This window comes from Suillus bovinus (genome assembly GCF_016758785.1).
Source record: "Suillus bovinus strain UH-Sbo-P2 chromosome Unknown EDB93scaffold_1, whole genome shotgun sequence".
NCBI classification, from domain to species: domain Eukaryota; kingdom Fungi; phylum Basidiomycota; class Agaricomycetes; order Boletales; family Suillaceae; genus Suillus; species Suillus bovinus.
In genome coordinates, this window is record NW_024542057.1 from 175909 (window position 1) to 199405 (window position 23497).

Below are 23497 nucleotides of genomic sequence, written 5' to 3' on the forward strand. Positions count from 1 at the left end.
CGGGATAGCGCCCCACACGACCGTACCAACGACACCAACATAGCACCCCGAGAGACCCGATCAATGGGATGTCTTGCGTGGGTTGAAACCTCTCCATTATTAACCCATGATCATGGCGGCGCAGTGATGGTGTGAACAGTTTATAGGTACGTCGCTCCAGATGACTCTTCATAGGTTTTGATTTCCTCTCAGCGGACTCTCGCTTACACAGTATCCGACTCGGGCGTTCTCGGGTACGGGCGTAGACGCTGTCGTCGTCGTGAGCAGCCGCTTGGTATCCATATGGCTATCTGTTTTGGTTCCGTCGTACCTGTTAACTTTATTGTGCAGCTTTGTACCCACATACAATCTGGCGGTAACCAATAGGATGCGGAACTGACTGGTTTTGACTATGGATGTCACATTTCCACCGAGTCACATAAATTAATTGGGTCTCTTTTAGATGCACCTCGGTAAGTACATTCAATGTACTCCCCAGTAGCCGACCTAATACCTCCTTATACACGCATATGACAGTGAATAAATTGGCATGTCCAAATACACGATAAGTGATAATGGCTAATTCGTGCTAGTCTATCATGCCGTGAATGAACTTACGGTTCCCACCTCGTGCCAAACGTGATGTCACGGGTTATATTGTGTTGTAGGTCTTCTTCCAGATAGCCCCACCTCTTAGAGTTATATCCACTGAAACGATTGCTTCTCATTAGGTACAAGGGTTTAGGGCGTACTCGGCAATATCCTTGGACAATGGTACCCAAAAATATTTGTGCGTACGTACCAATATTCTTTGGTAGTCGTTGGGTGGAGTAATATATTGTTTGTTGTTGGCAGGTGCTGGCAGCGTGGATCGCAATGAAAATCATCGCTGACATGTGTACCTATCCGGGATGCAGGGTGACAGTTATTCACGAGTCTTTACTATGTCATGAGTTTGTGGAGGTTTGTTCACGTTCTTGGCATATATTTCTAGCCAAGTCCTGGGCTCGCCTACTCGAAAGGGCCGTACCGGTGACATTTATGCGAGCGGGGTGTTCATTCCATTTCTGCAAAGAGCAACTTCGATGCAAGAGCGGCTTCAACGATATTTAAATAAGCAAGAATTCGAGGTTCAATATTCAGTAAGGGCGATTTATCTATTGGGTGCTGGTACCCTTCCGAGGAGATTATCCATGACTGATTCATTGCCCTGATTCAGATCATGGAGTAACACCGTGCAATCTCACGAAGCCCCGGTGGCCTATAGCCGCTCAGCATACGGTCAACGTCATTCTTCAAAAGGATGTTAGGGTTTGGAGCATAAGGTGCCAAAGTTTCTTATTCAATTATTAGAATTCCTCATTACAGTCCACCTTGTAGCCCACGTTAATGAATGCGATTTGCTCCTCGTGTCGTTACTTGAAGATGGGCTCGAAGTTGCATATCCGATGCTTGTTGCGCCATGAAACGAATTTACCGTGGGTATGGTGAATGCAGAAGACTTCCTTTCCAGTTAACTGTCGCGGGCAGCGCTGTTCTAGGCCATTGGATCAGCGTGATTCTTGGAGTCATACTATGGGAAGGTGCCGGCTATTGTAGAAAGGCCGTTTACCAGTTAAATTTGCTGAGTTGATTCTCACTAGTGCCAGTCATCCTTCGGACCCGTCACGGTCGGCTCGACAGTCAGAGTCGATAATCAAACGCCGCTTAAAAGACGAAGCGGATATCATTGCGCAGTAGAAGACTTTGCCGCCCCCTGCTTCAGATGCAAAAGGCGGTCTTGTAGGGACAGCCTTGAGTTGTCAGCAGTGCTTCCGGAGCAATTTCTTGGCACCACATGTTCTTGGCGTCCGCTAGATCTACTTGGCAGATGCAAGTCAGAGTCGAAATGAAATTCATTCACAATTAGCAATCGTGTCCTTGGCATGTTAGCAGCGTGTGGATTTCTCAGGTCGAGTAGTACGACGTTTAGCGTTTTGAATGACCCCCATGAAGCAGCCTGATTCACATGTATGCCACGATCCCTGAAGAACGCTGGCAAAGTCGGAACATGTATGAGAAAGTCTAGATACGGCAGCATCCGGGATTCTAGTGCTCCGGATTTTTGTAAAGTCCGTAGTCACCACTCTCCATGTCTTTTATCCCGTTCTATTCCGACTCCACAGTTTGTTTTTTTAACGTTGTATTCCGAATTCAACCGGAGGTAACCCAAATCGAACACGGAGATCTCCGATTGCAGTGATCGGTCTTGGTGCCAAGGAAGCAATTTCTTGGCACGCTGGTTCTTACGCCAAGAAGTCAGTCTTGTCTTGGCATACAAAGGAGACCAAGCTTCTTATAAAATCAAAATGAGCTCCTCACACTCCGCGACCGTTCTTGTCCTCCCCCTTGACCGTTTATTAGAACAAGACTCTCTTGGCTACTACAATAAACTCATGCAACCTCCTTCAGATTCTCCTTCTCCACCCTCTCCTCATAACAATAATTCATCCTTGAAAGCTCACTCCCAATCACCACCACCAGTCTCATCAAACTCAGAGTCCTACAACTGTCAATGGATCGATTGCTCTGCCAGTTTCACAGATCCAGAGATCCTCTACAATCATCTCTGCAACGACCATATCGGCAGAAAGAGTACAAATAATCTTTGTCTCACTTGTAAATGGAAGGATTGCGGCACATCCTGTGCCAAGCGTGATCATATCACAAGTCATCTTCGAGGTATTCCGTCCCTATCCCTTATTGTGAATAATTATTAATCTATAATACCTCCTAGTCCACACTCCGTTGAAGCCGCATGTCTGTGAGGTTCGATATAATATTTTTCACCGTCCACTCTTTCCTCACTCTTTCTCAGATATGCAAGAAGTCATTTAAGCGACCCCAGGATCTCAAAAAGCACGAGAAAATCCATACAGAGGAGCACCACGCGCAGCACAAGCACTCCAAGGCAATTACCGTAAATGATCCTGCTTACGCCTCCCGTATTCGCGGAGATGCTTTCCCAACAAAAGGTGCCCTCAATAGGTCGCTTTCTGGTAAACTTCATGGCGCAGCGCCGGGCGCGTTGCCTCCCAAAGTCCCTTTTGCTCGTGCACGCCCTCGTTCTGGTATAGGAGCAGACGGTCAGTCGCACAATCTCCAGCGTTACATCCGCTAACCTCGGACCTTAGGTGGGCATTACAGTGCCTTGCCCACTCCCTCTCCGGAGCTTGAAAATCATCCCTCTCGTCATGTGCCTAATCCGCCATACGAGCTCTTTCTCCATAATCAGGTACCTTCATGGGACAGCGCTAAATCCGATGCACGCGCATCAAATCGCAACAAACGGTCGCTTGAATATACTGTCGACGATTTCTTCACTGATATGAAGAAGAGGAAGGTCAATCCTGCTTACGACAACCGTGTGTATACTCATTTAACTCGCAAAAAGTAAAGTATCTAATAGAACACATTAATAGACATGGTGGAGCGTCTCAACAATCTTGCATATGCACAAGACGATGCACAGTATGACGAGTTTAACCCTCGCTCAGTGTCTTTTGACGTCCGCACACCAGAGGAGCTTGCTGCCGTGAACGAATTTCTTGTGGCCCTTGGTCGGGATGTAACTGCAAACAATCGTGCATCCCAGGACTTATCAGGACGGTTCTCACCAACGACGTATTTTGATGCTGACAGTCTCAGTCAACTTGGGCTCGCCGGAATGCCTGGACTGCTGGGTCCAGGGACAGCATATAATCACGATGCTGCGTACGTGCAGACTGCGCACCAATATGCCACTGCTGCCTACCCTTCTCCACCCTCACTCGGGAGATCTTCGCATCCATCCGTGCAGCACACTCAATATAGTCCTGTTTATCCACCTATGCATGCTTCCACCTCTGGTGGTTATTCAGATCAGTACACCCCTTCCCATCAGAGCCGTGCTTCGGCATCCGCCTCCCATGACTATGGTCTCAATACGCCATCTTCAACATATGCTTATCAAACGTCTACTCCGCAAGGGCACTTCCACCCTACACCGCCGCTCGACCCGACATCTCCGCATTCTTCTAGCTCCACCCCTTCCAATGCTACGCCACCTCATCACTCGTCGATACAAGAGTCTTTTGCTGAGTTCAGCTCGCTTCGTAGGCCTCGTGGTGCCCCTCCACCTGTGCAAATGGCGGCACCAGAGTACCATCACAAAGCTATGCGAAACATGATCCCATTGAAAACAGCACCTGCTAATGCACCCGAGCCGGTGCCGGTGACACCTGCCCTCCCTCCAACCACACACCGCGGATCAATCAATGCACTGCTGTCACCGCCCTCATCATCTGTGCCTTCTTCCAACAAATTGTACCCCTTGCTGCTTCCCGAAGACTCTCATTTGAAGTTACCGTCACTCAAGCCTGATGCAGGTCCGTTCAGGCTCCCACCCATCAAGGATATGTACCGCCCGCCGTCACCTCAGACGTCTGCATCACGGTCTCCAGACACATCTCGTGGAACGACCCCTAGCTCGACACGTTCGTCACCTGTGTCTACTCATACAACCATCCCTGGTCTGCGCTCAATCACTGAGACGTCAGAGAGTGACGAACTAGTCAGAAAGGTTGACAAAATCCAGCTAGATCACCTGATGAAGGAAGTCACACCGGAAAACCGGCAGAAGCATGCAGAGCTGATACGTAATCTCCTTGTGAAGATTAACGAGGATTATCGGAAACGCTTCGGCACTCCCCAGATGGAGTCTTCAAGGGTTTCGCGAACCCGGCTGCCTTTGGTAGACGTGGAGATGGCCGTCGCATAGGCGATAGACATTAATTAGTTATTACAAACTCATCATACTGTTTCTGCTTTTTGCACTCTTTACTTGTACACGAGTTTTATTGCGAGACATACGTTACACATATTAGGATTGAATGCATACAAATAAAATAGACAAAGAAGGCGGCAGGACGCGAGAACGTTACGATCTCTTTAGCGTTAATTTTATTTTTGGGGCGGAACTTGAAGGTGTACCAGGTACTGCCAGATCTACATCCTCCATTGCAGATACTGGGGGACTAGTCGCCAACGGGGAAGGAACCGGTGCACCAAAACCAAGGGCCCCGCTAGCTCTGTTAAAGCCACTTAAGCCGGGAATACCGGCGGAGTTGGGTGGCGGGCTTGTTACGGATGTAGGAGTGGCAGGTGCAGGTGCTGTTCCACTATTGAACTCTGCCCAACGAGGACATTTACGGTTAGTTTCTATCAGAAAATGAGTCACCAAATACACTCGTGAATTAATGGGAATGACGTACTCATGTGGCCCATCTGACCACAATGACCGCAGCGTCTCTAAAATGAACGTAAGTTCTAGACCTCATGCTGTCTATTGTACCCAGAACTCACGGTCGTATCTGGTTTGAGCGGCCGGCTGAGTTGCATCGGGGTACCACCTTCCTTGACAATCTTAGCGTTCTTACGATGCAGACGCCGCTCTTGGTTCTTCTTCATTCGCGCTATCTGTTCTTCCAACCTACGAGGAGATCGGGTTTCAGTTTCACGTTACTCAGTTGGCTATGTGTGGGTGACTACGTACCGTTTCTTGTACCTCTTGTCCTTGTCTGCGTCACCCGTAGGTGCGAGATTATCGGCAAGCGTAGCCTCTTCCTCTAATAATTGCCTGGCACGCACATAAGCACGTATGACGGCAGGATCGCGGATAATTTCTGTCTGCCATTCATCATCGACCTGAATTTGGGAATGAATAAAGTTCCGAGCTTGAAAGATGTAGACAACAAACTAGTCGCTTAATCCGGAGAACTTTACGACTGTCATTCGGTCCCAAACTCATTTCCCGGTCCCGTTCCAGTGAAGAGCCGCGGCTGAAAGCGGGTGATGCAGGGCCAGGACCAATCGGTGTTGGTGACATTGCAGGAGAGAAGGGTGTCTCATTCCTGTGTGAAGCTTGCCGTTGAAGTTTCTTGACTTCAGCAGGAGCAGGGACTTCATCTTCTTCTGATAATTGTGGTTCGTCCTTCCTGCTCAACGAATCAAACTGAGCTTTCCATATCCGCTCGATCTCGGATTTATAGATCTGTTGCTGTTCGGCAACGTTGTAACGATGCGCGGACTTTGGTCTGTTATCTGCCTCAGCTGACCAAAAAAATATGATTAGTTGACTTTATGGTACCAAAAAAAATAGTTTACCAAGCTTCTGTTCATAATCTTCGCCCGCTTTCACAAAAATATCCTTCATGGAAATGCGGATGAAACTGAAGGCTTCTCCGCGCCCAGTAGGGTCACCTTCACCATGCAACCGAAGCATGGCTTTAGCCTGGGTGGCGAATAGAAAATTTTTCGTCGTGATCCAAGGCGCCAGTTGCTGTTCAACGGAAAGCTTCGTCTCGCCTTCATCATCCTCCGCGGTTTCAGCGGTTTGAGTATAGCCAGAGTCTTGGAGATGGCGTTGCCCGACTTGCATACTCTCCATCAACACGACTTGCTCTGGGCCCACCATCTTCAGCATATCTACATCACTGGGGATGGTTACAGTAGATTTGAGACGCCAAAAACCTTGATGAGGACCGCGCCTGTGATACTCCATAAACTCCTTTAGCCTTTGCCGCATCTGGAGTTCATTTTGATCGGGAAAGTACTTCATCAATCTTGATATTTTTAACCGTTCCTCACTGCTCTTTTTTAGGAGTTTGAAGGCAATTATTTGTAGGCGATACTTGATGGTGTTAGTGATCTTCCGAGAGTGTGGCCCTGGAACCTCGGTAACAGGGTACGTCTGCCCGATGACGAACAGGTTCTTGATCTCACGCAAGTAGTATCGTGTCTCGCCTTTCGTGGTGCTCCTAATGTGAAATTAATAAATTCACCTGGTCGGTGAAATTGGAGAACCGTACCTAACGGCCAAGAAGTCTGTGGGATAGGATTTGTGGCGGAAAAGTGGCGCGCGCACGAGATTGTTATACAGTGCCGGGAATGTTTGGCCGGGATAGACATAGCCAAATTTCATGAAAGGCGACTCATCTTGCGGCTCGAGGACAAACGGTACCCCAAGGTCAAGCTTAATGTGTCAATTGAATCAAGTGCCCTGACTCATCGTCTGATGCATACCTTCGGCATATAGTCGTCCTTCTCGTCTTTCTTACGATAGTAGTTCACCAGCGCGCTACCCATACCGAAATTCGGTACAATTGGCGGATGTTCTTCCTAAAGGATACCTCGCTATATCCGATCCGATCAGGCAAGAGACAAATAAGACTCACGGAATACTCCCATAGGACAAAATTACTGGTGTCCTTGAGGCTCAAGTCGGACGTACGATGTAACCCCTCACCGATATTGCCACCCTTACCAACCTTGCGGCCCGCTTTGTCTTTTTTCTTCTTCGCCGTGCGCACCTTGCTAAAGCGAATATCAATATTGGTTGGAAACTGCAAGGCGGGCCGGTGGAAGGAGCGTGCTTCCTGCTTTGAAAGTCTTGTCTTGTACTGATCGAGAAGATAGATAAGAAGATGATTACAGTCAATGCTGAAATCAATTTACGCACAAATGGAAGTTGGAGCTTCTGAGCAGGATAGGCATGCTCGACGACAAGTTGTCCAAACGTCTGACGCACGCGGTGACGACCACCTTCTTTCGATACCTCGTAAAAGTGATCGTTAGACAGGTTGAATTTATCGCGGATTTGAGCATCATGCGCTCTTATACGCTTTTTTGGTCTGACAGTCTCTGCAATTAAACGCCACGGCATATCAGCAAAAGTAACCTTGACCACTGAGACAGAAGAACTACCTTGAGGATGGTCTTCTGCGATATCTTCTTCGTTAAGTTCTAGTTGAATGAAATCACGGAACGGGGCTTCTCGGCTCCAGATAATGCTCTGTGTCCAAGCACCTGACTCCAGAGCTTTGTTGACCGGAGTGGTGAGATTATTGTGTTCCAGAGCGGATGGCGTAGCGGTGTGGGTCGACTCATACACGATCTCGTCCTCCCAATTAGATAGCAGCACCAAATCAAAACTTCTGTCGTGCAAAGGAAGAGTCACGGGCACATCTGATCTTTCCCGCTCCTGCACATGATAAGTAAAGTAAAAGGAGCACCTACAATTGGCACTCACCTCAAGAGCACGCAGCAAGTCATGTTCAATGCTGCCCGCGGACATGACTTCCTCCACACGTTTGTTCTCGACCTGCCGCTTGGTATCACCGACTACGGTGTCGAGGAAACCTTTTGGAATATCGCGTTTCCGTGGGTAGATACTCTCAGCTATACAACGGTTAATATCCTTGAATATTCACTGGAACAGTTCATACCCTGTAAAGGCCTCTTTGTTATCCTCGATTTCTTGACCGTGTATCCTTTGAATAACTCTGAGAAGTCAAGGACCTTGTCCTTCTCAAATGCTGGAAAACGTTCATAAACAGTCTTTGGCCTCTCCACTAGCCGCTTCACTACCCTAACGCGCTTCTCCGCAGAACGCATGCCAACAGGAGATTGAACCTCCATCTTTATAAAGTCTTGCGGCATTTCGTTTTCAAACTCTTTGTCCACTTCATCCTCGAAGTCTTCTCCCTGATCTGCACCGACGGCGTCGTCGTCCCACTTGTCATTGTAAATCTGTTTAGCGTCCAAGGAACACAATCCCGAAATACCAAGGCTGTTGGGAAGATCGCCTGTGGAAAGGGATAGACCTGACAGAACACTATTCAAAGAAAATCCTGTCAGTGTTGAAATCACTGAATCTTCATCCTGTTGTGTTGTGAAAAGCTACTTGCTAAGGCATAGACTCGAGACTCACTTGGTTTGCCATGTCTTTCGATGACTGCTTGTGCGGATACTACTATATAGGGTATCTCAACAATTTCCCAACTTTACGGGTAAATGAACGAACCCCGTGAATATTTTGACAGATGCAACGCACTTGGGGCGTTGTACGAAGTCCGGTGAATGCGAGAGTAAGTACCAATACTTGAGTGGTCGGGTGTGATTAACTTAAAGCTGCTTACAAATATTGGCTCCCTAACATGAAAAGCAATTCTGTGTCAGCGATCGGCATAATTCTGACCACCATGTCCATGAGTAAAGAGGTCGCCAAAAGCATTGAGGTAAGCACAACCAGCTGCAACTGTGAAGTGTGTTAAATGAAGAACGTTGCTCAGGGCTTCCGTGCAAAGGTCACGGAGACTGCAGAAGGTATCGTCTTCTGTGTGTTCCCAAACAAGGTGAGCTACTAGTTGTGTCTCTGGTCTCTTGCTCATGTTCATTGTAGATAATGCATGTTATTTTTCTTTCGCTTTCCCCCTTTGCTCACCTATATACAGCGAACTTACGAGCTTGATCGAGTCCACGAATGCCGAAGATTCACCCTACCAAATATCTCAAGCGGCTGCATCCACAGACACTACGGTCTACCCTCCACCGTCATCAACAGAGATTAACGGCCCAACATCTAACAAGCGTAAACGCAATGAAGATGGAAGTGCTGCGCCCTCCCATCTGAACGAGACCGTCAACGCAAGATATCCAGAACTTGTGCATGCCAACAAACTTATTTCAAAACTGCATGAGACGATCAAAGTAGAGTGTGCACAGCTGTCCGACTCTTGTGTATGTATTTGGTCAATTATCTTGGTATCTCCTGACCATCCATAATCAAATAGGACAAAGTCAAATTATGGGTGAACCTGACCATGCCCAAGTACGTGCCATTCGACATCTCTTGTTATCTGTATTGACATAAAACTTCAGAATTGAAGAGTAAGCTCGTTTCCCTTCCAGTGGGTCGCTTTTTGATGTCTTCCCTTGAACAGTGGTGACAACTTTGGTGAGTTAGCTATCAGGTCTTATTCGTGGCGGCTGAACTGAACATGTCTGACATCTAAGGTGTTCAAATCCAAGAGGGTAAGTAATCATGGATTGGCGCTAGCACTATGGCCTGATACTCTTTCAGAGGTTCTTAGCGAACTTCTTCGTTCGCAGGAAAGCGCGTATAACATACGCGATGCTGCTCGCCAACATCATCTGGCAAGAGCAAAGATTTGCTCCAAACTCATCAAATACCCCCACATAGAAGATTACACAGTACGTGACTCTTGTGTCATGTGTTCTTAGACCGCTGATGGGCCTGTTATTCAGCTGGGTTTGAAAGAACATGATGAGAAGCAGTTCTTCTTTACTCGCCAGAACCTCATAGACATTCGCAATGTCTACGCTGTTCTCACTGATATCCTGCATAAAAATATTGCCAAGGCAGGTTTTCTGCATCACTCCGTCGTTCTCGCCGCTCATGTTGTCTGTAGATTCGGGCACCGAAGGGAAACAACGGTGTAGGGCTATACTAATGCATAGATATTCTGGGTCCAGTACTCTTACCGTATCCATACTGATAATTACAAGGACTCGACATTTCGGCTAGTTCCCCCTTGTTAATCAGTGACATCTATTATGTGAATTCCAGGTATGTAACTTTTCAGGGTTCTACTTTTCCTTCAGCTTGATGGTAACAATGGCTTGTGTGGCCTCCATAACTACACTGATATCGTTTTGAAGATATTGAATCCATCAAGTGCAGTGCTCAAAACTGCACCTGGAATTTGTGGGTGCCAGTGCACTTCCTTAACATCCTTTTGACCTTGATGGACAAAGAGGAGTTGTGGTGGGACGTCTCGTGCGCCATCAGGTGCGTCATTCATCGGTGTGCCTACTTCGTCATCGTCTGGTTCGACCCCAAGATCCCAAAGGGTCACCTGGTCGTCTGCGCCAGATGCAGCAAATATCGAGTCTTCGGTTGGGTGCCACTCGATAGAGGTTATGGGGGCGGTGTGCCATTTAAAAGAGGCAACGGGGCTAGGCACTATTGTTGTCCTTGATGATCTGTAAGCATGGGCGTAACATACAGTTTGACCTGGACATACCCTTTCTTTTGGACATTGCGTAAGTCCCAAACTTTGATTCCTCCTTCATCACCACCACTTAGAAGGAGGTAGCTAGTACTTCGATTCCAGCTAATGACATTCACGTCACTCTCGTGCGCTGGCTCGATTCCAGCCACACTTCGCCGTCCTTTACTCCGCACGTCCCAAATCTGAACGCTGCAGTCCGCAGAGCATGATGCAAATACGGTGGGTTCGGATGGGCTCCACTGCAGATCTTCAACACTGGAAGTATGTGACGTAAACGGCTGAGAAAGAGCGTTAAATCCCGATGGCGTGGTCGTCGTCAGGTATATCTTCGAGTGCACGTCTCCAGTGAGAAGACGTAGCGATGAGGGATTTGCATTTCCTGATGAAGCCCAGTCCATTGCAAATCCTTCGGCGCGACCATGCGAGTTAATAGTGAAAGCTGGCTTATTAGTTCTCGACTTGTCCCAAGAGTATCCCGGAACGTCAAGAGACTCAATCAGTGGTCTGATGTCCCATATATGAACTTTGCCATTATCGGCCCACGTTGCTGTAAAGTAGGGCTGTGATGCCGGAGGTAGAGGTGATGCTGGAGGTAAGGGTTGGGTACGAACGCGATTTACACCACCGTGATGAGGTACTGAACGGAATTCTAGAATAGCATCTTCATCGAGCGCATCGTCATCCTCCTCGTCCGAATCTGAATCATCTACCATCATAATTTATGAGAATTGATTGGCGAAGTATGTGGTTGTAATTTACCTCCATCTTTTTGTGTTCGATGTAGTGAGCTCATTTTAAAGACTGAGAGCTCGTTTTTGCTTGCTTGATCTGCTTGTGTTCCAGCGACAAGGTATGCAGTTACTGGATAACGCTGCCGCTCGTCCCCCAAATTGTCCCGGAGGACGTCGAATGACAAACAAGGCCATGTCACGTTCATTGAATGACGCATGATATACACTGAGTCGTCAGGCTCCAATATCTCGTCCTTTCCAAGGACATGCGTTCCGGGGATAAATGCCTCTGGAGCAGGAGGTAGTTCTTCGGATTCTTCGATGGCGGGCATGACTTCATCGACATCCATCCCTAGACAATATCAACTGTGAGTTCCACTCTAAAGCAACACGAAAAAAACTATCACGCACCATCTTCGCCGTCCTCGGCCTCTCCATCAACCACCTCCTCTTCGGATTCGATTTCATCCTCCCAAGCATCCTCGAACTCACCGATTTCGTTTACTTCGTTCTCATCACGCTTAGCCCCACTTCCGGAGGCCTTCGCGAATGCTTGGCCGTCTGTTTCCCTGTTGGATGCACTTCGTTTGGACATCTCGGATTGAGGTTGCTTTCCTTGCAGATCATAGCTCAGATCTCAAAATTATCGAGCACGTGGTTAAACTGTTGATTACATAAGTAATTTTCGATGGCCCACTTCTTCAACTTGAAGGTGACAGTACTTGTTACACTTACAGACTAGTACACAAAAACTGTGCAGCTGCGCACTATTGGTGCCATTATTACCTGAACTAATGTTCCTTCACAACAGTGCATGACCGGCATGTACATTGCGCGTCGCCCCGGCAAGCCTAATGGCAACACTACCTGACGGCCTTACAAATGACTCGGCTTCCATGACATTATGCCGAGGGCTGATGCGGCCTGGCATCATATGCATTGGTCTTTACACCTTGGAAATTATTATTCTGCTTTTGCCGAGCTAAAGACGGCAGATATCCTATAGGTTGACGCGCGTACGCCGTATCTGAGTACGCGTACCCTAGGTGCCTCTGAAGGCCTGAAGTACTATGATGGCTTACTATAAATACAGACCACGGTTCACCCAATATCTTCATAAACTACACTCCAAGTTACTTCTCTCGAATTTTAAGTAATCATGTCTCTACCTGAGGGGTACGTCACGGTTGACTCACTAACCATGCTCGTTTTAATGACTTCATTTCGTATAGCTATGGGTATGTTCCGAGTTCATTGATCACCATTGGGTGGGTCCTTTTCTGGCAGAGTATGATGGTTGGAAGGTACCGCAAGAGGGCAGGGATCGAGTTTCCTCAACGTGCGTCCAAGTGACTTTTTACTAGGTCTAAACTAACAGATACCCTCAATCACAGTGTATGCTGAGCAAGCTGAGGTTAAAGATTCAACTGCAGCCCTTCGTTTCAACTGCATGCAGCGTATGTTTTTTTTTCTAAATCTGTAGTTGCATGGCTTCTGATTCACTCCTGACTTAGGTGCACACCAAAATACGCTTGAAACGGCACCCGTGGTGTTCGTTTCGTAAGTCTGCATTGCATTTGAGGAGAAACTGACATAGAACAAGCGTTGTTGTCAGAACTGTTGTGGCGGGTCTGAAGTACCCTGTTCTAGCTGCTGCTATATGTGTTGCATATTCCTTCGCGCGCATCGTTTATACCATCGGGTACAAGTCAGGCCAACCAAAGAGGGTTTGTTGTTTCTTCTTGTCGTGATGCTCGATATCATCTCAATCATTTTTTTCACAGCGGGTGGGTGGAAGTATCGTCAGCGGTTTCGCAATGCTCGGTAAGTGGTATCTGTATCTTTATCTTGTCTTCCCTTTCTTAATGTCTCTCTCTAGGACTCTTGTCGACCGCTACATACGTTGCTTACCAGCTCCTTCCGTCGTGTTAATGTTAATGACATCGATCACAGTGCGAATATTTTATCTCACAGAGACTCAATTCGTGCAGCCTGAAAGACGATTGAATACCAGCGTCCACATTCTTTCTTGGCGAGCTGATTGATCCGCGGCCAAAATTTTCCACGAGGTGTACCGCATTTAGCACATGTACTTCTGCACTAACCCATGATTTTATAACAACTCACCCATATATGATGACTTTGCAGATCTTGCGATTCACGTGCTTGAAGCCTGCTGCTAGTACCCTGACAACTCATGCGACAGGGTTGCTGTGCGAGTCAGCTTTCGTTGAAGTTCATTGTTGTTCTGAGTGAATCACCCGCTTACTGGCCAAACAATACATGGATGCTCCTAGGTGATACACGTATATGCCATTAAATCGGTTTTTTGCCCTTATCAAAGTGACCAAAGTATGTAACATAATGGGAATGCCCCCTGTGAATGTGATAACTGTCCGAGAAGTCACAACGTCTACCCTGCTCCGTCAGCTTTCCTTCCTCAACCATGTCTGAATCATATCATCGTCTGCCCTTTCCAACCTCGTCCGAAGAGTTTGCGCTCCCATCAACGTCGAGCGCGGTATCTCCTACATCAGCCGACGATGGACTGCCGAATCCACTGTTCTTGAGACTGCGACGACCGACACTACTCAACAAGTCATCGTACTATTCAGACAAGAGAATACAGAGTCCATTAGCAATTTCGTTTACTGTGCCCTCTAGAAGACGAGGGAGCAATGGCGAAGAATCAGAAAGTGACCGAGAGAGAATGTGGTCTGAAAGTTCTCCATCAAGCAGCTCAGGAAATCCAACACCCCCAATTACTCTTCCTCTAGAAGGAGACGACGAAAGCAACACTAGCACACGCAGTGGTGGGCCCAGTCCCTCAACGCCACCTCCAAGTCGTAGTCTCAGCACAAATGCACTACTACCAGCCGATGCTGTAAACTCGTCTATTCCAATATTACGCCGTCCTACTTATCCAGTGAGTGCTATGCTGCTTAGTCGTTATTCGTATACTAATATTAATATCTCATGTAGCTGAAGCCTGCACGCATATTGAATCTGCTAGCAGAACCACGTCCAGAAGAGGACGAACTTCAGTCCGAGGCAGCTTTCCAACGCCTGTTGGCATCGTACTCTGACCTCCCCTCACAACCCCGTACACCTCGTGCACCGTCAGACCGTGGTCGCTATCCTGAAGAAGTTGGCCACGAGGATTCGCACGAGGATCCTTTGAGTGACGATGACGACGACGACGTGCAGGGCCTGTTTGCCTTTGATATACAGAACGACACAAACAACATCAAGCCTTGTACCCCCGCACAGAGTGTAAACGGGGATGATTTGAGCATGTCTCTGGCAGAAAGCCCGATGGGAGTGGCCATGGATGTAGATCCCGTATGTTTTCACTATCTCATTCGTTATCTCTTCCTAACCGCCGGACAGCCTATGGTATCTCCCTCCATCATTTCCACGCCCATGTCTATTCAATGGCGATACACGCCACCACCAACTACAAGCGCGGTGCGCTCGAACAAACGTAAATGTAAGGTAGCCGCACTCACTTAGAGGCATCACATTAACAACTCGTGGCAGTGGACGACCGATATGATCCATATCCTACATCCGCGAAACGCCGTGCTGTATCGCCTTCCATATCGTATTTACGAGAAACACACCCCTCACTCGTGTCGTACCCTCGGACACCTGGTTCCAGGCCTCCAGTTCCAATCCCTCTTTCTATCCCTCCATCCAATTCTGGTACTTCAGCCACCTCATCACCTACCATCACGTCCGGTTATTCCTTCCAAGGTTATCCGGGCTCACGGCAGGTAAACATAGGAACCATGAGCTTATCTTCTAGCCCCGTACTTCGGCCTTCTTTAGGGCTTGTGAGTCCGATTTTACGGCCGATTCTGCGGACACGGAGAGGAACTGATGGTGAGGAAAGAGAAATCGAGGGTGCAGGCGAAGCCGTGAATGGATTGTCACTAGGCTGAGTGGCGGTAAAATGGCACCTTAAGTGGCATGCATAATAGTGGTTCTGGTTGCTTCAAGTTTACCGGGGCTGACACGGCAAGTTGGGCAAACTACGTGGTCATTTATTTCCACGCACACTCGACTCGGACTGCTTTCCAGGTGTTTGAGTCCCTTCGCTCTATAGCATCCGATCGATGGGCTGGTGGCATCCCTCTGCGAATCTGTCCCGCATTGCGCAATTGCCTTGGCAAGTTGTTTAAAGGTGGGGCGTCTCTCGCACACTCGGCGACACTACGTATAACATCACGTGATATAATTGCTCGCTTCTTGCCACAATATATGCTTTATATATCCAAGCTTGTCTATTCGCTTCACACAAGGAACCTCACAAAAGACGCGCCCGGGATCCTATATAAATGTCTTCAACTCCCAAGCTCACCAAACGCCAGAAAAAAGGCATAGCTTTCCGCGAGGGTAAAGGCAAAGCAAAAAATCAAGGAGACCTGGAGCACGATGTCCCTATTCTCGAACTTCAAGACCTTATTGAGGGTCGGGCTGGCAGCGAGGAGGGTGGGGAGGTCATTCAAGGCGCTCAAAGGAGTGCTGGGGGGGAAAGCAGGGGAAGGAAAGAGGCCGTGGTTCAGGAGGACGGAGAGAAAAAAGGGCTGGTGGTGGCAACGAAAAAGCGAAAGAGGGAAGTTGCGGAAGATGCACAAGGAACCGGAGATCTAGAGGGAGAGGACGCGCAGTCAGGGAAGCGGAAAGTTAAGAGAACCAAGGGAGATGCTGGGGATGATGCAGAGGAAGCTGAGCAGGGAGAATCAAAAACTGAAAAATCAAGACAACGTTTTATTCTGTTTCTTGGTATGATCGAGCATCCTGATGGGTCTTTCCGCTCAGCTGAGACTTTGACTTCAGGAAATCTTAAATATACTACCACCTTAGAATCAATACAGGCTCATTTCGCAGCATGCGGTAAGTCATCGCAGTAATCTGCAGCACACAAGGAGGTTCTGACATCGGCGCTTAGATCCACCACCTACTGTCCGTTTACTTGCACCTAAACCAGCTGCCAATAAACCACCTGTGAGACCCATGATGAAATCCAAGGGATGCGCTTTTCTCGAATTCAAGCATCGCAATGCTCTTCAGCAGGGCCTCAAGCTGCACCATTCCAGCTTAGATGGCCGTCAGATCAATGTGGAGCTTACTGCTGGTGGTGGTGGCAAGGGCGAAGCGAGGGTGTCGAAGTTGAAGGAACGGAACAAAGAATTGGAGAGTCAGCGAGTAAGCCATATTTCCAGCGTAGTCTACTCGGTGCTAACTTAATTGCACAGCAAAAACAACTTCAGAAGAAAGCCAAGTCAAAAGGTGAAGAGCCAGCGTCTAGGATGGATGGGGCAAAGAGATTCTCCACAACATCAGGCGCCGATCAGGAGGTGCAGAAAAAGCGGACATGGACGGTCGGTGACACGCAAGACTCCACGACACATCGCGGAGGAAAGAGACACGCGAAGGATGGTAAAGCACGGCAGACCAAAAGCAAAGATTGGGGTACTGGCGTTAATGCTATCCCTGTTGGCTGAAGCTTCATTTTGTGGACCATTCTGTGATTCTTTCCTATGCTGTTGGATATTAAATTATGATATGAATATTGTCCCAGTAAATATGCGACAAAACGGCGCTCAGCGTCCAATCATGAGACAAGAATGAATATAAGGAACTGGTGAAGGGGTTTAGAACTCGTGCCTGTATCTCTCGAAAAGGACAAACTCACGAAGACAATCAAAACGCCAAAGACCTTGAGCATCAGCCAGCGATTGCTCGAGATGCTCGCATAATACTTGAGCAGCTCTCTCTGCGCACCACTCACATTCGACGCGATATCCACCGTGTCTGCGTCAATACGTTGAACTGTTTCTCGTTGCTCGGCAACCATATTGGCCAGCTGAGTGAATATCTGTCCCAGTTCTGCAATTGTCGATTCGATAGATTCTATGGCCGTTGATCTCGATTGGATATATGAGTCCTAAAAGTCCCTCAGTATAAAGTTTAATTAAATCCACTCAATTGAATCACCTGTTGTTCAATTTGCTGCATTTGCATGAATGCATTGCCTCCGTGCTTTGTTGAGCCTTCCTCGGCTGAATCAAGGTCCAATGCGAGAACGTCTTCATTTTGAAAAGCTCGGCCTTTGCCTTTGGAGTTAGGTCGGCTTCCGTCGCCCATAGGGTCCTGTCTCCCGTTCAGAAGTAGCGAACCTGGTGGGCGAATTGGTCGTGAGAGCTCGTTTATGCACCAATGGTGACTTACTCGGTGGAGCCTGGTGGGTTGCGGCTGCCGTAGAGAACATGAACTGCTCTGTACGATCTTTGCTTTCTTTCATGTTCTAGAATCCCATTTAGCCTGAGTTGCTGTCATGCAATTTAGCGGCTCACTTGTGTCCTAACTTCCAGAACATCCTTGAAGCTCATACTTGTATTTGCCAACTTGCTCTGCAGCATCATGACGACATTGTGGTTGTGTTCCTCAATCTGTTTCCCCTCTGAAGATTTTGATGCTTGTGCATTCCTTTGCTTAACATAGGATTGCAGAGCCGCTATTTGCCTGTTTATGTTCGCAATATCTTGTTTAATGATAAATGTCAATTCCTGAAAGACCCATGTTAGCGTACTGCGGACACGTCGGCGAAAAAGCATACACTAATTTCCACCGGTCTGTCGTCAAACAGTGTCTTCCGTTTCGCGACTGGAAACTGGTCAATAGACGTAACAAACAATGAGACTTTACACTTACGTTGCGCGAGCTTTCCTAGTTTTATGGTAGTGCTGCTGATATCTTTCCCAATGGCAGAGGCCATGCGCGAGAACTCGCTTTTTGCGCCTCCATTGCTGTGTGATTGAAACAACTTCTGTTTTGCTTCAGCGGTTCGGGGTGGTACAGCGGACCTGTTTCGTATGGACTCGACGCATGAACGAAACTCATGTGTTCTATCTTGTATTGCCATGGCGGGTTGTGTCTATAAAGAAAGAATAAGGTATTAAATATAGAAGACAAGTATGCGTTGGACCAAGGGTGAGTTGTAAACACCGGCCCCGGCCGGCATCATCCGGCCAGCCGATCCAACTCCGGCAACAATGCCGTGACCTTTTTGCTGTATATGATACTTGCTCCTTCAATACTCCTTGCTACTTTATGCCATTCAACTAATTGAAGCATCTTGGCCAGTTGTGCATGCTGCGTTATATTGCTATTCGACGTAATAATATCGTCAAGAGCAAGTTACATTCACGAGCCAGTGTTGTCCTCTGCTTTCATCGTAACCTTTTCTCCAGGCGTAGTACTCACTCCACTGTGACCACCTCCCTCTCTACCGCAAAATTCACTATGCTGTCGTTACCATCGACTCCACCCCCAAAGTCGAAAATTCTCATCTTTGGAGCAGGCAATTTTGGAAGCTGTTTGGCGGACCATCTCGGAGACTCAGATCATGAAGTATTCATGTGGTCTCGAGAAACTCGTTTCGTGGAATACTTTAACAAGCATCATCGGAACCCAGACTACCTGAAGGATCACGAATTTTCAACAAATATTCACGTTGTTGGCCCGGAGATACCCAGCAAGGCGATGATGAAACAGATGGATGTTTTACTTTTTGCAATACCAACGCAAGGCGTCAGGTGAATGTCTCATGGACCTGTCCCCGATTCACGTAGTTTATTTAGAATCGGAACCAACAGAGAAACACTCATCAAAATACAACACAGCTTGGACCGCGCAAACTTACCTTTGATGATTTTTGTCAACAAAGGTATTGAAACAGGCACACAGGCACTAACGCTCGAGATCATCGCTGATACTTGTGGAAGTGAGATTGCGCGCGCGGCAACTTTTATTGTAAGCGCTGTCTTGTATGCTGATCTCCGTAGTTGTGACTCTAGTAGTCTGGACCGTCGTTTGCAACGGAAAGTACGTTCTGAATTTGAAACGAATCACGGCTCCTCCTGAGAGGAACCCCAAGTTGTTCGCAGGCAACCGACTTCTGTTTCTGTCGCGTCTCTAACAGAATCGCAAGCAAAGAAAGCGTCAGATATATTTCATCAGCCGTGGTTCCGGTGGTAGGACTTACCCTATTCTAATCTTGGCATTCTGGTTCAAGGTGCCTACAGTTACACTGGATCTGATCCGATAGGATTAGAACTAGCAGGTGCCCTAAAAAACGTTTACGCTATCGCCACAGGCCTCGCCGATGGACTCGGATTCGAGAATAACACGAGAGCCGGTCGGTTTGTTACATTCTTCAAATCAGAAACTTACTTATAGCTGAATGGTAAGGTCTTATCACTCGCGGTCTTGCCGAAATGACACGAATCGGAACCGCGTACGGAGCGTCGCCATTGACGTTCTTAGGGCTCGCTGGTGTGGGAGACTTGTTTCTTACGTGTAGTTCACCGACGAGTCGTAATTACACCGTGGGTTATCGACTGGGTAAAGGAGAGCCGCTAGAAGATATTATCAAGACGCTCGGTAGTGTAGCTGAGGGAGTCACGACAGTGAAGGGGTTGAAGAAGATTATTGACGAGATGCAAGTGTCCGCGCCTCTTGCCAATGGGGTGCGTAATATGGTCTGCCGTATCTTTGCTTTATCTTTCAGCTAAAACAAATCTCGCTTGGCTGATTGTAATCATAGATATATGCTCTTCTGTATGAAGGTGGGTACAGATGAAGCCTGATTTGCCTAATCTGAATGTCTCGTGCAGGAAAAGACCTACATGAAGGTATACAAGAATTGATGTGTCGCCCACCGTCACGAGAACTGGATCTGCCGGAGAAAGCGGGGGAGCCTGCCAAGAGGCTGATGCAAAAACTTGGATTGGATGCGTGAACCTTTTCGTGTATAAAGGCTCCCGTTTCCGTGTAACATGTGATCGCAACTTGATAACATGTCTTCCCGAAAAGGAAAATTACATCCGGTGCCTATATCAAGGACCCACGAGTCGACGTATTCATGCATACGTAAGCAAGGCGAGAAGACGATTGACCATCGTCCACGTCCAATAATTTATCGATTTATTGGTTGCTGTCTGGCCGTGAGGTGTATCGCGTGAACAACGTCCTGGCAGACAAAGATTTCCTCACGTCTACCTTCGACATTACATAAGCGTATCCAAGTAAATATTTTCTCACGCATTTTTTTTTTACTTTTTTTTAGTAGGGGCGTGCCACCCTCCGAAAGCCGATTCAAGCCAAAGTTGAGGTCGACGTGTCTGAGTTGTATCTTTTCTTCCTTTCGCTCAAGTTTCTCAGATCTGCCTCCGGTTCATTCTGCGTAGCCCTATTTGTTCTTTTTCTTCATCCATTAGATTCTATAGGATTTGCGACATGGTCTCACAGCTTTGGACCGCTTGCTCTGAGGGAAACCTCGAAACAGTTCTTGGCATACTCAATGATGCATCTTCGGTCGATATCGAGATCAGAGGTGTGTTGCTCGCATTCTTAATTTTACACTGCCAAGCTCGCAGAAACTTAATATCATTTCCTTTGTCTCCACCTGGAATTATGTTACAGATCACACAGGGTCCACCCCACTCATCGAAGCAGTCAAGAACGGACATGTTGATGTGGTGAAGGTGCTACTCGACCGAGGTAATATAATTCACGCGTCAAATTGCGATCATCTCATCGATTGTATGATCAGGTGCCGATCCTTCTTTTGCATCGGTGCATGGCCATCCAGAAATGTACACATCTGATGCTGCGATCTTGGAGCTCTTCAATAATGCCCAAAACAAGCCCGCGCCCAATGGTGTACCCGCACAAGAGCAAGGCTACACTCAGGATTCGATGATTAATCCTGTGAAACCCTACTATCCTGTCCCCGCTGGACCTTATGCTTATTACCCAGGCGTACCCCCTATGCCGACATTGCCCGATGGCTCTCCTGCGTATTATGCGCAGACCCCCATGCAAATGGGTGAAAACGGAGGTTTTGGTAACCTTCCTCCGCCGGAAGTGGCACGTTTCATTCCTTGCAGATACTTCCCTGCTTGTCGTTACGGTTCTGCTTGTCTCTTTGCGCATCCCCAAGCTGGCCCATATTATTCTGCTCCCCCACCGCCCCCTGCCCAATATCCCACTCCTTATGATCCAATGACTCAACAACCTTATGCCCCTAATTATTACGCTGTACCTCCGCCTACATATCACCCACCAAGTTCGGTCCCTCCTCACATCAACCCCGCATCGCCTACCGCAGGTCCCGTTCACACTCCTCCACACCCACCGATGGCTCATACTAGGTCTGGTTCAGAAGCGATATCGCCTGTCCAGGTTCCGTTCAGCCCTTCCGCTGCGCCTGCACCGGTACCATACGGTGCTGTATCACCTGTATCACCATCGTACCCACCACCATCTCATGTACCTCTTCCACTTTCTATCCCTTCGCTTCCACCTCCCCATCAACCACCTAGTGCGCCAGGTCCGCAATCACCGCAGACAGTATATCCGAATGGGCCGATTTCTGCACCTCCATTCGCTGTTCGTCAAGATCCTGTACCATATCAATCTCATGGCCCGCACCACCAGCACCACCATGGATTCAATGAAACCAATGGTGGGCCAAAGCCGCCTCATACTGAGGGCTTTGGCCACGGTCCAGTGTTTCGCCAGGGCGTGAATCAAAATCGCCGGGGTAGTATGAGGCGTGGATCCTTCGGTGGGAGTCGTAAACCGGCCTGCCTATTTTACCCTACAGGCAGGTGTAGAAATGGGTGAGTCATTCTGATCCCACTATCCATTGCTTTATATTTAATCCAAATACTTAGCGATGATTGTCGTTTCCCTCATGTTCTTCCTGACGTTACGAATACTCATCCTACTCATTTTAATGGGAGGGGACCACGTCCAAAAGATAACGCGCGGAACGGACCGAACGGTATTCCTACGATTGAGGAAAAAATGGCTAACTTGAATGTTCGAGAAGTATGATCATAATTCTAATTCTGTGATTTGCCCTGATTTGTGCACGGTTTAAAGGATGCTCAGCCTCGCGTGAACGGCACCGCAGCTTCTAGCCGATCTCAATCGACAGACGGCAGCCGCTCGAGGGGAACAAAATCCAATGGTCCGTCTCGGGCGGAGAAAAAACTTACCCCAAAGCAGAGGGTTCCCAATGCAGATGAGTTCCCTGTACTTGGGGGTTCGACAAATTCGTCGAGAAGCTCCGTCAATGGGTCGTGCGGTCCGACGGCAGCACAAGTGCTTCAAGCTCCCGCGCCCGCCCGCAAAGAAACTGCAAAAGACCTAGCGACTCGAGCTGCATCTCCAGAACAGAATTCTGTAAAAAACCAGGCTGTAAGTTTTATTGACAGAAGTTTTGTTTGCTAGACTGATTGGTTCTCAGGAATCGAAGCCTGCTGGGGTCAATGGCGTACAGCCTCATGGCACGCCTGCTACTGTCCCACCACCTGCCAAGTTGCCCCTCTCTTTTGCAGCTGCAGCGACGGGTACCGCGCCTGACGTCGCGAAGGAGGTGTCTGTCTCTGCGTAAAACGGACCTATCTTTACATCTATGACATCATCGGGTTCTGGCTTTACTTTAATATGATATTTCTTGTTTCATTCATTCGACTCCATTTATTTATCCTTGCTACCATATTTTTCCGCTTCTGTTTCTGGATCTTTTCCGCATACACATTATTCATTGCCATGATTTCACAGTTGTCCTTTTCGTCTGGTCAACACAGCATTACAGTTTTTTCCACTCGGCTCGGTACCCTTGATATCTAGAAGAGTCCAATTTTTTTTCTCTCATTGTGCTCTTGTCTCATCTATCTACTGGTGTTGATCTGTCTGCTGGGGTATACATACTATTTACATCTACTTCGACACTGACTCCCTCTCCCATCTCATATCATGTCTTGCTCACATTCAGTATCAATATCGCAATGTTTTCATGCATGCTGTACCTAT

General features: G+C 47.8%; 11 protein-coding genes across 11 annotated transcripts; 7 read left to right on the forward strand and 4 right to left on the reverse strand.

Annotated features, from left to right (window-relative positions):
- Positions 1 to 168: 168 nt before the first annotated feature.
- On the reverse strand, positions 169 to 875 carry EDB93DRAFT_1099143 (uncharacterized protein; the record flags this gene model as incomplete). The annotated part of the gene is made up of 4 exons (XM_041446908.1): positions 169 to 290; positions 343 to 389; positions 598 to 742; positions 782 to 875. 4 exons carry the CDS (start codon positions 873 to 875, stop codon positions 169 to 171), a joined length of 408 nt encoding a protein of 135 aa, XP_041313367.1.
- Positions 876 to 2414: 1539 nt separating this feature from the next.
- EDB93DRAFT_1073496 (uncharacterized protein) lies at positions 2415 to 4777 on the forward strand (the record flags this gene model as incomplete). Its single annotated transcript, XM_041445015.1, has 5 exons — positions 2415 to 2700; positions 2756 to 2787; positions 2837 to 3089; positions 3153 to 3383; positions 3441 to 4777. The coding sequence occupies 5 exons, from the start codon at positions 2415 to 2417 to the stop codon at positions 4775 to 4777; spliced, it is 2139 nt and encodes a 712-aa protein (XP_041313368.1).
- Positions 4778 to 4896: 119 nt separating this feature from the next.
- Positions 4897 to 8956, reverse strand: EDB93DRAFT_1111231 (TAF1 transcription initiation factor TFIID subunit TAF1). The gene is made up of 14 exons (XM_041448079.1): positions 8768 to 8956; positions 8283 to 8718; positions 8087 to 8235; positions 7762 to 8038; positions 7517 to 7698; positions 7233 to 7457; positions 7081 to 7176; positions 6867 to 7030; positions 6163 to 6815; positions 5756 to 6108; positions 5552 to 5703; positions 5362 to 5488; positions 5271 to 5307; positions 4897 to 5217 (listed from the first exon to the last, which is right to left on the reverse strand). Exons 1-14 carry the CDS (start codon positions 8777 to 8779, stop codon positions 4937 to 4939), a joined length of 3144 nt encoding a protein of 1047 aa, XP_041313369.1. The 5' UTR covers positions 8780 to 8956; the 3' UTR covers positions 4897 to 4936.
- An 82-nt stretch (positions 8957 to 9038) lies between these two features.
- Positions 9039 to 10310, forward strand: EDB93DRAFT_1236947 (proteasome activator pa28 REG alpha beta subunit; the record flags this gene model as incomplete). The annotated part of the gene is made up of 9 exons (XM_041451360.1): positions 9039 to 9074; positions 9129 to 9191; positions 9313 to 9576; positions 9630 to 9667; positions 9780 to 9793; positions 9853 to 9870; positions 9920 to 10050; positions 10105 to 10218; positions 10269 to 10310. The coding sequence occupies 9 exons, from the start codon at positions 9039 to 9041 to the stop codon at positions 10308 to 10310; spliced, it is 720 nt and encodes a 239-aa protein (XP_041313370.1).
- Positions 10311 to 10496: 186 nt separating this feature from the next.
- On the reverse strand, positions 10497 to 12197 carry EDB93DRAFT_1074035 (WD40-repeat-containing domain protein; the record flags this gene model as incomplete). The annotated part of the gene is made up of 4 exons (XM_041445064.1): positions 10497 to 10833; positions 10884 to 11577; positions 11631 to 11954; positions 12014 to 12197. 4 exons carry the CDS (start codon positions 12195 to 12197, stop codon positions 10497 to 10499), a joined length of 1539 nt encoding a protein of 512 aa, XP_041313371.1.
- A 94-nt stretch (positions 12198 to 12291) lies between these two features.
- EDB93DRAFT_1111241 (uncharacterized protein) lies at positions 12292 to 13750 on the forward strand. The gene is made up of 7 exons (XM_041448080.1): positions 12292 to 12778; positions 12835 to 12941; positions 12997 to 13059; positions 13117 to 13162; positions 13218 to 13329; positions 13387 to 13426; positions 13482 to 13750. The coding sequence occupies exons 1-7, from the start codon at positions 12762 to 12764 to the stop codon at positions 13532 to 13534; spliced, it is 438 nt and encodes a 145-aa protein (XP_041313372.1). The 5' UTR covers positions 12292 to 12761; the 3' UTR covers positions 13535 to 13750.
- A 59-nt stretch (positions 13751 to 13809) lies between these two features.
- EDB93DRAFT_3764 (uncharacterized protein) lies at positions 13810 to 15883 on the forward strand. The gene is made up of 4 exons (XM_041456222.1): positions 13810 to 14528; positions 14585 to 14944; positions 14993 to 15092; positions 15143 to 15883. The coding sequence occupies exons 1-4, from the start codon at positions 14049 to 14051 to the stop codon at positions 15544 to 15546; spliced, it is 1344 nt and encodes a 447-aa protein (XP_041313373.1). The 5' UTR covers positions 13810 to 14048; the 3' UTR covers positions 15547 to 15883.
- A 59-nt stretch (positions 15884 to 15942) lies between these two features.
- Positions 15943 to 17112, forward strand: EDB93DRAFT_1244429 (uncharacterized protein; the record flags this gene model as incomplete). Its single annotated transcript, XM_041452211.1, has 3 exons — positions 15943 to 16501; positions 16557 to 16813; positions 16864 to 17112. The coding sequence occupies 3 exons, from the start codon at positions 15943 to 15945 to the stop codon at positions 17110 to 17112; spliced, it is 1065 nt and encodes a 354-aa protein (XP_041313374.1).
- A 110-nt stretch (positions 17113 to 17222) lies between these two features.
- Positions 17223 to 18533, reverse strand: EDB93DRAFT_1244430 (t-SNARE; the record flags this gene model as incomplete). The annotated part of the gene is made up of 7 exons (XM_041452212.1): positions 17223 to 17249; positions 17304 to 17555; positions 17606 to 17787; positions 17840 to 17915; positions 17965 to 18177; positions 18228 to 18274; positions 18323 to 18533. The coding sequence occupies 7 exons, from the start codon at positions 18531 to 18533 to the stop codon at positions 17223 to 17225; spliced, it is 1008 nt and encodes a 335-aa protein (XP_041313375.1).
- A 155-nt stretch (positions 18534 to 18688) lies between these two features.
- EDB93DRAFT_1111252 (glycerol-3-phosphate dehydrogenase) lies at positions 18689 to 20745 on the forward strand. The gene is made up of 8 exons (XM_041448081.1): positions 18689 to 19206; positions 19267 to 19423; positions 19471 to 19495; positions 19548 to 19644; positions 19696 to 19808; positions 19862 to 20139; positions 20217 to 20238; positions 20287 to 20745. Exons 1-8 carry the CDS (start codon positions 18761 to 18763, stop codon positions 20409 to 20411), a joined length of 1263 nt encoding a protein of 420 aa, XP_041313376.1. The 5' UTR covers positions 18689 to 18760; the 3' UTR covers positions 20412 to 20745.
- On the forward strand, positions 20723 to 23472 carry EDB93DRAFT_4408 (uncharacterized protein). Its single transcript, XM_041456374.1, has 6 exons — positions 20723 to 21005; positions 21095 to 21172; positions 21225 to 22296; positions 22351 to 22507; positions 22562 to 22879; positions 22929 to 23472. Exons 1-6 carry the CDS (start codon positions 20909 to 20911, stop codon positions 23073 to 23075), a joined length of 1869 nt encoding a protein of 622 aa, XP_041313377.1. The 5' UTR covers positions 20723 to 20908; the 3' UTR covers positions 23076 to 23472.
- Positions 23473 to 23497: the final 25 nt, after the last annotated feature.

Coding starts and splice junctions, on each gene's coding strand:
- EDB93DRAFT_1111231 (XM_041448079.1), bottom strand. Junction 7,177..7,232: donor TTGTCCTATGGGAGTATTCC/GTGAGTCTTATT, acceptor GGTATCCTTTAG/GAAGAACATCCGCCAATTGT. Junction 5,308..5,361: donor CGCTCAAACCAGATACGACC/GTGAGTTCTGGG, acceptor CGTTCATTTTAG/AGACGCTGCGGTCATTGTGG.
- EDB93DRAFT_1111252 (XM_041448081.1), top strand. CDS start 18,761: ATGCTGCGTTATATTGCTATTCGACGTAATAATATCGTCAAGAGCAAG. Junction 19,496..19,547: donor ACCGTCGTTTGCAACGGAAA/GTACGTTCTGAA, acceptor AGGAACCCCAAG/TTGTTCGCAGGCAACCGACT. Junction 20,239..20,286: donor ATATGCTCTTCTGTATGAAG/GTGGGTACAGAT, acceptor TGTCTCGTGCAG/GAAAAGACCTACATGAAGGT.
- EDB93DRAFT_3764 (XM_041456222.1), top strand. CDS start 14,049: ATGTCTGAATCATATCATCGTCTGCCCTTTCCAACCTCGTCCGAAGAG. Junction 14,529..14,584: donor TACGCCGTCCTACTTATCCA/GTGAGTGCTATG, acceptor TATCTCATGTAG/CTGAAGCCTGCACGCATATT. Junction 14,945..14,992: donor TGGCCATGGATGTAGATCCC/GTATGTTTTCAC, acceptor ACCGCCGGACAG/CCTATGGTATCTCCCTCCAT.
- EDB93DRAFT_4408 (XM_041456374.1), top strand. CDS start 20,909: ATGGTCTCACAGCTTTGGACCGCTTGCTCTGAGGGAAACCTCGAAACA. Junction 21,006..21,094: donor GGTCGATATCGAGATCAGAG/GTGTGTTGCTCG, acceptor ATTATGTTACAG/ATCACACAGGGTCCACCCCA. Junction 22,508..22,561: donor CTAACTTGAATGTTCGAGAA/GTATGATCATAA, acceptor CACGGTTTAAAG/GATGCTCAGCCTCGCGTGAA.
- EDB93DRAFT_1111241 (XM_041448080.1), top strand. Junction 13,060..13,116: donor TCGTTTCAACTGCATGCAGC/GTATGTTTTTTT, acceptor CTCCTGACTTAG/GTGCACACCAAAATACGCTT. Junction 13,330..13,386: donor AGTCAGGCCAACCAAAGAGG/GTTTGTTGTTTC, acceptor TTTTTTTCACAG/CGGGTGGGTGGAAGTATCGT.